General features: G+C 45.1%; 1 protein-coding gene across 1 annotated transcript in view; it reads right to left on the minus strand.

Moving 5' to 3' along the window:
• The window catches only part of COLEC12 (collectin subfamily member 12), a 176,761-nt gene that overhangs the window by 19,945 nt on the left and 143,496 nt on the right, over nucleotides 1-13,320 (minus strand). The window contains exons 6-7 of the mRNA XM_058556844.1: nucleotides 1,991-2,479; nucleotides 862-998 (exon numbers count right to left, since the gene is read on the minus strand). Coding sequence (XP_058412827.1) covers nucleotides 862-998; nucleotides 1,991-2,479 — 626 coding nt within the window. The remainder of the gene's footprint in view (nucleotides 1-861; nucleotides 999-1,990; nucleotides 2,480-13,320) is intronic.

Raw genomic sequence — 13,320 nt, forward strand, 5'->3', positions numbered from 1 at the left:
TTGAAGCCTTTACAACAACCTACGTAGTAAAGATAATAAGTGGCTGAGCTGGGACTGGGCCCAGATCTGTATATTCTAAAGCCAGGCCCTGGTTGTATGCTCATTCCCAGTCAGTTACCACCGGAAGCAGCTGTTTCAGGGTTGTGTCTGTGGGGATACTTAGGGAAAAGGAAGGCGGCCATTGGAACAGTACGGTGCTAAAGAAAGAGCATTGGTCTTGTTGCTAGATGAACTTCAGTTTCAGTCTCAGCTCTGCATTTACTTGTCACCCCATGAATAAATCATTCAGCCTTGTGGGGCCTCAGTTTTCTTATCTGTAAAATGGGGATAATAATACCCATGGGTTCTAGGGTTGTTGTGAGGTTTAAAGGAGAAAATGCCTTGTCCAGTGCCTGGCACACAGTAGGGGCCTAGTGTTAGTCACCATCGTTATCACATGTGGGCTCTGTCCCCATGGCTGCCTCTGCCCTTCCTGACCCTGCTGAGGCCATATGTCTGGTCCCTTGCACCCTACCAGACCCCTAACGGTGCTCATGCCTCTTTGCTTCTCTCTCTCCAAGTGCCTGGTGCCGACCCGCAGGCTTCTCTTCTGCATTATGGCTCTCTCAACAGCCACTGGGAGAAGCCACACATCTCGGGCCTGATAAAGCAGTATCTTCCAGGTGGGAGCAAGAGGACATAACTCCCATGCCATGAATGCTTTCTGTCACTGGATGAAGCCCACATCTCCATAATGCAGCCTTCTGTTTATGTGACTATGAATTCTTGATATCTTGGAATCCCCAGTAAGCACGCAATTTCCAGATGTAAACTATCCTTAAATTATAGTTTTCTCCAACTGTAAGTATGCTGCAAACATACCTGTTCCTCTCTTGTGTTTATGAAAACGAGATGTGAAGACTTGTCTTCACAGAAAAGTTTTGCATCCTCAAAAATTTCTTTCTCAACCGAAAAATAGTAGCATTTGTCTGTGAAGTTCTTCCAGTGAGGCGGACAGCCTAGGAATGCAAAGGTTTAAAACGTTGATTTAAGAAAAAACACAGAAAGCCCTATGCCTTTCTTCAGCTATGTTTAAGAGACCACAGCTACGGCCCGGTTTCCCTCGCAGGCCAGGAGCAGCCCCAGCATCCGTGTGCGGAGCCCGTGACTGATGCTCACGGACATGCTGGGAGCAAAGACTAGTACAGGGAAGTGGACTGCAGAGCACACAGTAGTTAAAACTACATAATCTGGAAAATATTGATGCTGGGTCTTTGTTCCTCTGCATCTGGAGTAGTCCTTACAATGACAGAAATAACAGAAACAATGACAACAAGCAGTGCAGGCACAGGTGTTCAAGGTCAACCTGGAATCATATGGAACCTATAAACAACTAGATGGGAGAACCCAGAACCAAATCCAGGCTACAGGACAACAAAGATGACCCAAGTCGTACTGAAGGAAATCAAGTGGAATCCAGTGTGGGTCAAAGGAGAGAAAAATAGGCTTAGTTGCAAACCCAACATTTAGGTTTTACCAAAGGTTTAATTATCAAAGGACTAGAAGGCACCATAACACCTTCTCAAAAAGAAATGAAATCTGGGCTTCAGTAACAGAAAATTGCATCTGCATGCTAACTGAGGGATGGTCTTTCCCCAGGGTGAAGGGCATAAAATGAAGACAGGACGGTCAGGGAGTGGCCAGCCTTGGACTTTTATGAAGGAAATGTTTGGGGACACATTTGTCCCTGAGGGCCCAACTCAGCTAAATAAACAAGTGCTAGAGAGTCTGGTCCTGTTTAGACAGAAACACGTGTGCCTGAGTGACGCCGCCTGGCCTGGAGGCCTGTGAAAGCAGCAGGGCCCTCTGCCTGCCCCAGGTGATGCCTTCACTGCCAAATGAAATGGGGTGTGGGGGATGTGGGGGGTGCATGGGGCCGCATGTGGGGGCCAGCCCAGCCATGAGCGCACACCCTGCCCGTCCCCCCGTGGGAGGTGGGGCTCAGACTTACCATTGGCTTCGGGTGCTGCAGTTGGCTCGTTCTGCAGGGCCTGGGGCACCACTGCCCCTGATGGGCCTGGGGGGCCGGGGGGGCCCTTGGGGCCTGGCATGCCTGGCACCCCAGGCAAACCCGGCAGCCCCCGCGGTCCAGGTACCCCAGGCTCCCCCACAGTGCCCTGCAGTCCCTGGAAACCGGGAGGGCCCTGAGGGCCCGGGAGTCCATCCTTGCCTGGTGGGCCGGGGGGACCTGGGTCCCCATTGGGGCCCTGAGGGCCGGGCTTCCCAGGGGACCCGCGGGAGCCTTTGGGGCCCTGCGAGCCTTTGGAGCCCTTGCTGCCGCGCTCTCCAGGGGGCCCGACCGGCCCAATTGGGCCCCTCTCACCGGCGGGGCCAGGCGGACCAGGCTCCCCCTTCTCTCCTTTCTGCCCCTTGTTGCCAGTGGGACCAGGGGGTCCCTGCTGTCCTCTGTCACCTTTTGGACCCCTGGGGCCAGGAGGACCTAAAACATAAAAAAAATGTAAATGGCATAAACATGAAATCCACTGTGAGTGATTGGGAAGAATTTATCTTCCTATAAAATCTCCAATTTAAAAAAATCTAGACATACAAAATATACACAATAAGGAATGCTTATTATTTTACCATGCTATTGTTGACGGCATTTTTTTTTTAATAAAAAGTTTTCTTTACTAAGCTCACCCTTCCTGCTCCAAGCATGTAGAATATATCTTAACAGTGCACCACTTCTGAGTATCCATGGATGTTTTAGGGGAAGGGACGTCTTCCTGTCGACCCTGCAGCAGTGTGACTCACACCATTAATGTGGGCCCTCTTAGTCATCTGGACTGTCTGTCGCCAGCAGAAAAGCTGTGCAGGTTGGGATCAGGATTCCCTCCTATTGATTTCCTCGTCTTTTCGTTAATTTGACAAATATTTATTAGCGACCTGTTACATGACAAGCACCGTGCAAGGTGTTTGGGATAAAGTGTAGAATTAGACACAGAAATGCCATCGAGTGTTGAGAGGCATGGTCCTATTCATTCCTGCACCACACCAAGCCCACCTGGCCCCCCTGTCCCCTCCACAGCGCTGAGGGGACACTGCTGTCCTTGGGGCTGAGCCTCACCCATCGTGGACCAGCTCAGAGGGACGGGAGGTTTCTGAGGAAAGCGCTCCCCGGGCCAGGGCTGAGGAGGGGCAGTTTCTGTTTCTCCAGTCTGTTTGTCTAATAATGCAAACAGGGAAGGAGAGCTAGAGAAGAACTTGGGGGATCATCTAACTGGCAGGGGAGAAAAAATGACACCCTTTTTTCACCAAAGGAAGAAAACGCAGTTCTCCCTAAAAAAACCAGGGGAGGAAGGAAGACAAATGCCTTCTCGTCCCACAAAGCAGCTCACTTAACACAGGACTGTCTTGTTTTCTTTGAGTTCTCAGGGGTAAGAGGCCACTTGACACAAATACACTACAACCAGGATTTGTAGGGTGAATGACTACACACTCGAAAGTTTGAGGTACTTTCACATATGTCACCTGACCTTCGTCTATGACATGTTATTCCCACAGCACATTTGAGGACATGCAGGGCCAGAAACGCCAAGCTCTGTGTTCAAGGTTACTTAGCTACTCAGGACAGATACACCCAGGGAATAAGACGGACAGTCACAATCTAGTCATGGAGCTGGGATGGGAATCCAGGTCGTCTCCCGTTGACATGAATGTATCTCAGAGGACACTGTTCTCAAACATTCTACTCCCTAGAATCTCAGAGTTTCTGAGATCTCACAATTCTACATAAGTAAGTAAAAGAGACCCACGCCTGTTCTTTCTATAGAAGGAGAGAGACTTTCCAGCTGGAAGGGTGGAAGTGCTGGGGGGATGAAGGGTAGGTAGGGCTCCTACCCTCAGTTTTCTCTATCTCCTACACCACCACTACCCTCCAGCTGGTTAGGACAGAATGGGGAAGCAGCCTTCCCACCTCAATAGGGGGATCTCTCTGCCCACTCCCCTCCTAGGCCCTGATGGACGTCACTGTACCCTCATACTATCCATGGCCCCAAGTCCAGCCCACCCATCTCTCCCTTAGCAAGAACCCAGGCCCTGGACTCAGCTTTCCTTATTTAAGGTTACCTGTGATGTCGCCCATGGATTTACCGGCAGGACCCTCTACTGAGCTATAAGCGAGTTTACACTAATGGCTAGGACTAGCTTCATTGCGTTCCTTCTAGGGTTGTCTGCTCCATAAGCACGAGACTTTAGGACAAAGCACCATCTCCCTGATCCCGACTCATTGACTTCTGCCCATTGACTTCTGTTGGCTCCTCTCTATCATCAGCTCTCCTAGGCTCTGGGTCCTTATTTCCATCTCATAGTTGGATGGTCCATTTTCTCTGGGATGTCCTGCCAGCACCTCCGACCTGGCATGTCTAAAACTGACCTTATCATCTCTTTGCTGTTATGTCCTCCCTCCATCATCCCTTATCCCGCCACATCATCACAACCGTCTCTCCTTTTCCGCTACTCGTCAAGACCCTAGTGTGGGTCTTCTCTCTCTCTCTTCCTCCCTCCCTCACTCCCGCCCCTCTCTCTGTCTCTTTGGTAGATTTTTATGGTAGCCTCTTAACTGCTCTTCCTACCTCTGATTTCTCTCCATTCATCCCACTCTGCATCTTTCCCACATTTGTCTTCCTCTCACACAACTCTGATCTCCACTTGCTCCAGAATATTCAGCCCTTACTTGATCATCTGGTATCAAGGCTTTCATGACCAGGTCTCACATGTGTTTATTCCATCTTCCTCTGCACTTCTGCACATCTGTTCTCTTAGAATTTCCTCTGTCATATCCATCTGGAAAATTCCTATTTACCTACCATGTAAACCCAGGTCACTCCAGATGGAAGTTTTCCCTTTCTCTATTCTTTTAGTCCTTGTTTGTCCTTTGGGGGCACTTCCCCATCTAGCAGTGTCTGGTATATAGTCATTGTTCAGCGAGTGTTTATCAGATCAGTGTGCATCATGGGTCAAAAGGGCCCAATGTGCTACTGCTAACATTTCCGGTCCAAGGCGAGGCCAGAAGGGAGAGATTTTTAGGGAATGGTGACCTGCCTGGTGTCCCTCACCTTATTTATTCTCAGAAGTATAGCTCCACGCAATCTACGTGTCAGTTGACCCTGGCTGCCACTATGGAATGATCATGGGGAGATGTCTTTTTTAAGAAATGATCCAGTGGTCTCCTCATCTGCAATTTGAATTTTTTTCCATTTAACCTGAAAATATTAAATACTCTAGCCTATTTAGTAAAGATAGGGAAGGTGGATATTCACTGCCAGATTCTCCTTTAAAAAAGGTATCTTAGTTCCTTTGTGTAGTTGAGAAATAGTGGCCTAGATTAATAGTGAGGAAGATGGCATGTGCATTCCCCCAAAATGGATGTAGCATTATGGAAGATTCTAATGGAACAACACTGACAATAGGCCAAAACACATACACACACAAATTCTAATTTATTTGGAATAACAGCAAAAATAAAAGTAGCTTTTCAACTATTTCTGTTTTATGTTCTATGTTTAGCCTTAAGAAATCCAAATAATGAAGAAGGTCTGTTGGGAAATTCAAGTGCTTTAAAAATTCTTTATCCTTATTCTCTTTATAAATTTCACCAATAATCAGTGTTTCTTAATCACTCACATCTGGGGTTGGTGCTGTACTTGCAAGTGTATGAGTTTACCTGTGCCCATGAAATAGTGACTGTTCAGGGGCTTGTCTCCCTGTTCTGACAGACCAATGAGGCAGGAGTTGTTTTTCTTCCAGAACACCTTCCTCTGGTTTCTGACAGAATTCCAAAGACACACAACTCTCTTCCTCTCTTGACATGAATCCAAGACCTCCCCTACCCAGGGTGACAGCTTTTCATTAATCTTATTTCTTTCTGGGGTGGGGTATTTTATGGTGTTCAGTTATTTCCCCCTGAACTGAGATGGTTCTTGGATGTCCCTACTCACTCCACATAGAAGTTGTGGCTTATTTTAAAAAGGGCATCAAGCATGGATCCCACAGTCAGCACAAAATACCAGCAGATGCTAATTCCAGGTCTTGTGAAGGACGGGAATAGATATTGTGAGAATACACAAGTTTTTGCCTTTGATAAAGGTCTAACATCTTAATTGTGATGGATTTCCCAGCTGGATTAGCACCACAACTGAATTTTTCATACAAAGTACTATATCCATCACAAACAGGTTATCTGTCTCTCTCACAGAATATTCATGGCTGTGGATCAAGTCCTGGCAAGCACACTGTTAATGTTGTCTTCATCCACAGCTGCCCGAGCCTTGGGAAAACCATCACGGAGCTGGAGCAGGAAGCGGATGCTCTGCCTTCAGATGCTGGGCTCTGTGAAAATGTGCTCTGTGTGTCCCACACATAAGGAGATTTGTATAATGTACTTGGCTCATTAAGACCTAGAAATCTGCTATTTATTTCTTTTTAAAAATCACTGAGAAAAAGAGCTACAACATTTAAAAGCCAGCACTGGACCCCCATAAAAAGTCGATTATTGATGCCAGGGGTATATCTTCCCCTAGGACCAGGGACACCAGTATCACTTATTAGCATCTGGATGATACTAAGCTTTTAGGTCTTACTTGAATCTTTTATTGGGCAGCTGTTGAAGTAAAAATAAAATGAAATAAAATATAAGCCACACTTAGTGCCTTAAAACCGAAAACACTGAGATAAATGACGTGGGAGTGTTTATGAGCTTGTTCAGTTACAACTTGAATTCAGAGCTGAGAAATGGTTACGCCACATGGGGAGGCACATGTGATGTCCCAAACAGAAGCAAATTTGAGATTTGCTTTCAAGGCCAAGTAGTGGCTGCCTGGCTCAGGATTCTGAAACGCCGGGATGCCCATGTTGCTGGTACAGCCATCACAAGCTCCAGAAATGCCCAGATATGACTGAGACCCGAGCTCTGAGCAGTCTCTGTTTGCACTGCCAACAAAACCTGCTTCCCATCTTCCCCAGACTCCAGAGCTGGGAGCATGAACACCCGAACCCTCTAAACAAGCAGTTCAAAGAGGACAGAGATCTTGAAATTGCTGTGCTGTTTCTGCTTTGGCAACCAACCTGCAGGCCCTGGGAAGGCCCCCACCCCGGGTCCCACCCCCGAGATAAGTTTCCAATTTGTTTTCCAACAAAACAGGAAGTGGAGAAACCACTTTAATTCTTACTGCCATCCAAATCTTGAAGACTTCATTTTAGAACCACTAGTGGTAAAGTTGCAAGATAGAGAAAAACAGTAACATAATCTGACACATTTTTCTTCTCATTTAAAAATCGACTTTGAAAGCAAATGAATTAATCAAACATTTATTAAACACCTACAATATGAAAAAGTCATTCTGCTTCACTGAGGTGAAAAGGAATGTACAAATTAAAAGGAAATTTAATAGATATTATATGGCAATTGTTTTGAAGAATAGTTTGATTCTTGACCTTATGTTTAAGACAGTCAGGCTTCTGGAAAGCCACGAAAGCTCCCTGTCCACAGAGGAGGGTGTGTTTAAACTTCTGTTTCTTACTAACCAGCCACAGTCTGCTTCTATGCCTTTAAACGTGAGCTCTCAAGGATGACCCAACAAGCAATCTTGTTTGCGGAAGTGTACCAGGAGAGGGTGGGGTCGGCAATGAGAGAAACTGAGGCCTCCTGCCTGATTCACTTTGCTTTGTCCCCTGCCCCTTCAGTCTTTCTATGCATCTTTCAAGGTCCAGCTCAAACGTCAATCCCTTATTGAAGCCTAAACCAATTGCTCTCTTGAAAATAAACTCTCCTGCGTTTCGACCTCCCTGAACATGTCATCTGTTCTCTTGAATCATCACAGGGCAGCAGGGTGCCATTGGAAGCATGGGTTTGGGAACTAGACAGACCCAAGTTTAGCACTGCCCGCCATTTACTAGCTGCTTGACCTCAGATAAGTTACTCAGGCTCTCTGTGCCTCAGTTCCCTCCCCTGCAAATGGGGAATGCTGGTCGTTCCTAACTTAAAGAGATGTAACAATGAAAGCAATTTATCCAAGTACTCAGCAGCATGACTGGCATATCGCAGACACTCAATAAACGTGGATTAAAAAATGAGTGAAAGCTAGCTGTTGAGCATCTGAATCTGATTCTTCTCCAGAGGTGGGCACCAGTAAGGCAGCAGGAGGGACTTCTGGACTCAAATCAACCTTAACTCTGTCTGTACAATTTTATTCCTTGTGCACATGAAGCTGTTGTTTTCCACTGCGCTGTACTGGCTGAGGCTACAGCAGAAGGGAAACCTTGGATAGGAACTGAACTTACTCACACTTGGGTATGACTATTAGCTAACCCCCTGCTAGGCACTGCATTAAGTGCTTTATTTACATCATCTCATTAAGTTCTCATAACTTCTAAAAGGTAGATACAGACGAGAAAACTGAGACACAGAGAAGATGAGGAACTTGGTACTTATATCCAGGTCTGTCCCTGTCCGATTCCAGAACACTTGTTCTTACCCACTAAATCTTATGCCTCTCTCTGAAGAGCAGACGAAGGGAACCCTCTGATTGCACTGGGAGGATGCACTGACACTCTCCGTAGTTTGCAGAGGAAGAGCTCAGGATGTGAGGTGAACTTCCTACCCAAGAGTGTGCATTATGAGGTACGAAGTTCTCTGTGTACATAATTAGGATAAAAATCTTTGTTATTTTAACAACAAAAATAAGGCTTTCTTAACAGGTTTTTTTGGTTTATGGATGTAGAGATAATTGTCGGGATTCAACATGTGTTTTAATATCTATTTCCACATTATCATTTAACTTCAGTGCAATCAGTCAGCTTCAGCTTTCACTTATTAATTAGGCAACTGTCTTAGGGGGCTGAACTGTACAGGAAGCATTAGGGTTCGTTAAGTGCGAGTCACCAAGAATTTCCTGGAAAGCATCAGAGTATTTTGAATCTTGCAGAGGCAAGCCCAACATAAACCAATGTTAATCCATCTTGCTCCCGCTTGCTTTATCCCATCTTTCCCTTATCCTCAGAGATGGGATGTGCATGTAGAGAAAGAAGAAAGGCACTAGAGAAGAAGTGTGGAAGAAAATGCTTGCATTCGGAAATGGACTTCTTCCCTCAGTTCCTTGTTCTCTTGGAATACCTGGTGGGCACTCCTGTTCTGGAGGCAGTTGAATAGACTGAATAGAAAAGGGGTAGCTTGGTTGACTTGAGAAGTTTCTCAGTTCAATTCATAGAAAGTGGAGGTAATGACAAGACCAAGGATAAATGTAATTGGGAAGGCATATTTGAAAAGGAAAATATCATTCAGAAACCAAGCTCTGAGGTGTTTCAGAAACCGCATTCTAATAGACATCTTCCACTTAATATAGAGTCTAAACGGGCCGCTCTTTCTGCACCTCCGCAGTCTGTACCACCATCCACCAGTTGCTCAAGCTAAAAACTTAAAAGACATCCTGTTCCTCTTTCCCTCACTCCTCACAGCTGATCCATCCATCAGCCTCATCCAGCCACACACACCAGCCCCTGACCCTGTGTTCAATTTCTGTCCACCCCCACCCCTACAACACACAGGTGCCACTTGGCTGCTCCTTTGGGCTTGGGACACTTTGGGTAGGGAATTCCAGGGTCCTGGGCACCAAACAGGGTCAAGGATGGGTTGGCATGGGCTCTGAATACTCAGCCCCTTGAGCCTGTGGATTCCTCCCCTTGGCATGGCTGGAGGAGGCCAGTCAGGACCTTCTACAGCAGAGCCCTGTGGTCCAGGGAAGGGCAGGGCTGCCCTTGAGTCTACCTCCAAGACTCCTCCTGAATGAAGAGACCCACTTCCTCATCTCCACTGATACCATCCCATTCCAAGTCACCCATAGCTGGTCCATAGCCTCTCACTAGACCCCTGCCTCCATACTTGCTCCCCTGAAATCTGTTTTTCCCCTAGCACCCAGAATGACCTTTTAAAAATATAAATCAAGTCATGTCACCACCTTGCTTAAAACCTCCCCCTCACACTTAGAATGAAATCTCAACTTCCTGCTCTCACAGACTCCTTCAGGGGCAGCTGGGGACGGGGGGTGGGGCATCACTTTCAGCGACTACTGATGGGGTTAACAACTGTGGGCTTTGTCACCACACAGCCTGGGCTCAGATCCTGTTTAGCTACTTACCATTTCTGTAAATTTTGTAAATTTAAGGTCCTTAAACCTCTCTAAGCCTTAGTTTCCTTGTCTATAAACTGGTGATGATCTTATAAGTGCCTGTCTTACAGAGTTGTTGGCAGGACTCACTGGGATGGTTTGTGAAAAGCACTCAATACACACTCAATATTAGCTGATAAAAATAATCATAATAATGAAAACATTAACTACTTTAAAGCCATGGTCTGAATCTTCAACTATGAGCTTTTCATATACTTCTTTAGCTGACAAGCCATGCTGTCTATAAACTAAATATGTCAGAAGTTTCCTTACAGAAGACAAGCTAACAATTAAACTAATGGAATAATAAAACTATGAAATTTATAGGTAGAAAATATCCAGAATACCAATTCCAAGAGAAACTTAGAAAGCTCTTATTTTATGAGGTTGCACATCTGCTGAGATCAGCCCTCATTCTGAATTTAGGTTGAGAAAGAATAGGAAAAACATAAATCAAGCACTGAAGAGCTTTCTTATCATTTGAAAGCTCACCCATTATTCAGAGTATGACTCACACGTATAATATCCCTGACTTGCAATTGTTAGTCCCTTTAGAGTTGGGGTACTCATATTGCTCAGGGAAGCCATTATATTTTCAGGCAACACCAATTTTTATAAGAAACATCATATAAAACCAAAATTTATCTTTCTTTTATGAATACCCACTTGTCTTAGTTTCGCCCTCTGGAGATCCTCAGATGTCATTTATAATCTCTTCCACGTGATAGCCTTTTAGATAGTTGTAGACAGCTGCATTGTTACCCCACTAAGCAGTCTTTCCTATAGGTTAAAGTTCCCAGATTCTTCAGTCCTGTCTCACAGCACATGGTTTCTAGACTCCATCATCCTAGTCATATTTTTCTGAGCATGCTGGTCTTTGACTGTCCCTCCCCAAGTACACACTATCCTCCAGGGGCAGTCTTGCCATACTGAATGGAGTAAGATTATCACCTCCCTCATTTTGGATACCATATTTTTATTGATATAGTCAAAAATCACATTAGATTCCCTGGCAGACACATTTATTTGCTCACAGTCAACTAAAACCACCATGCTTTTCATGCACACTTCCTTTAAGCCATGCCTTCCCATCAAAATTTGTCTTCTTGGTCTTTTCCATCTACAAGCAGGATTTTACATTTATTCCCTATTTCATTTTGTTGGCATCTCTTTACTATTCCAGCCTCTCCAGATCACTTTGGATTATGATTCTATCATCCATTAGCTAGTATATACAGTTTCATGTCACACATATATTGGATTACCAGGTCATCCATATCCTCATGCTAGTCACTGACAAAGCTGTTGAACAGGGCCCTGCCATCTGCCATCCAGACCTGCTTCCAGGCTCACAGGGGCTCAGTAACTACTACTCTTTATACTCAGTCATTCAACCAATGTGGCAGACACACCCCAGGTCACCCCCAATGACTCATGCCCTGTGTAATCCCTTCCCCTTGAGTGTGGAACCTGTGACTTGCTCCTAACCAACAGAAAATGGCAAAGGTGATGGGATGTCACTCCCTTGACTAGGTTACATTATATAAGACTTGGTTTTAGCAGACTGGAGTGAAAGAGACTCTCTTGCTAGTTCTGAAGAAGCTGCAATGTTGGGAGATGGTCACATGGCCAGGGACTGTCGGTGGACTCTAGGAACTGAGTGCGGTCTCCAGCTGACAGCCAAAAAGAAAACAGAAACCTCAATCTTACAGTTGCAAGGAGATGAATTCTGCCAAGAATCTGAGGAAGCGTGGAAAATGGATCTTTCCCCAGTAGAGCCTCTGATGAAACCTCAGCCCCTCAATGAGACTGCAACCTGGTGAGACCCTGAGCTGAGGGCCCACCTAAGCCATGCCCAGACTCCTGACTCACAGAAACTGTGAAATAAGAAACGGGTGTTGTCTTAAGCCACTGAGTTTGTAGTAATTTGTTATGCAGCGCAGAAAACTAATACAACCAATAAATCCATCAAACTGTGCTATAATCCAGCACCTATTTCTCCATCTTGTTCTTAAGAGTATCAGTGCCAAATGCTCTGGTAAAATCCAGATATGCTATTTTTCATTATCCTACTGTAAACAATCTAATAACTCTGTTAATGTGAGGAGATAAGATTAAGTTCACCTGCCTTTTTCTTAGTGAACTCATTCCGATGAGTGCTGCTTTCCTGAAAGCTCACAAATTATCCTTTTAATAATCTTTTCTCCGGCTTGAAGACAAGTTCCTTATTCTACATAGTGTGTAGAATCCACCTTTATTCCCTTTTTGAAAATCAGGATTACTTTGCTTATAGCCAGTCTCCTGATGCTCTGAAATTCTCTCGATTTTAAGCTATCTGAGGGCAAAGATATATATACTTTGTATACTCCAGAATGCTGAGCACAGCATCTTCTATATAGTACTTTCGACTTAAAACCTGTGAAAATAGTTAATGACTGGAAAATAGTATTAATATATGGTTGCTGCAAATCTTCAAAAGTAGACTTAATCTGAGCCAAGGAATTTCAATTTACATGGATGATCTGGATGAGAGTAAAACTCAGATTTTATATACAAGTTACGTTGCTTCCCTCCTCTGTGGCCTTACAGTTACTGTGATGGCCAACCATCCATCTGCTCATGACACTGGAAACAGGAATCTCTTAGTGGTAACTCTGTGACCTAAAAGAATTAATCTTGCTTCCAAAGGAGCCCAATTTATAGTGGCATTGAAATAGCTAGGCACTGAGAAAATCCAAATTAATCTTTCATTCAACAAATATTTAATGGAGTATCTTGGAGCACTGTCCATAAATTCTTAGTTACACCTCTTTTCAAGATGTGGAGCTTAATTCCCCTCCCCCTTAAGTGTGGGTTGGACTTAGAGACTTATTTCTAAAGAACAGAACACGGTGGAAGTGATAGTATGTGACTTCTGAGACTAGGTCATAAAAGGCGTTGTAGCTTCCTTCTTGCTTTCTCTTGGATCACTTGCTCTGGAGGCAGTCAGCTGCCATGTCAAGCAATCTCACATGGTGAGGAACTGAGGCCTCCTGTCAACTGCCATGTGAATGAGCCCTCTTGGAAGCAGATCCTCAGCCCCAGTTAAGGCTTCAGATGACTGCAGCCCTGGCCAATA

Source organism: Diceros bicornis, chromosome 16 (assembly GCF_020826845.1).
Source record: "Diceros bicornis minor isolate mBicDic1 chromosome 16, mDicBic1.mat.cur, whole genome shotgun sequence".
NCBI classification, from domain to species: Eukaryota; Metazoa; Chordata; class Mammalia; order Perissodactyla; family Rhinocerotidae; genus Diceros; species Diceros bicornis.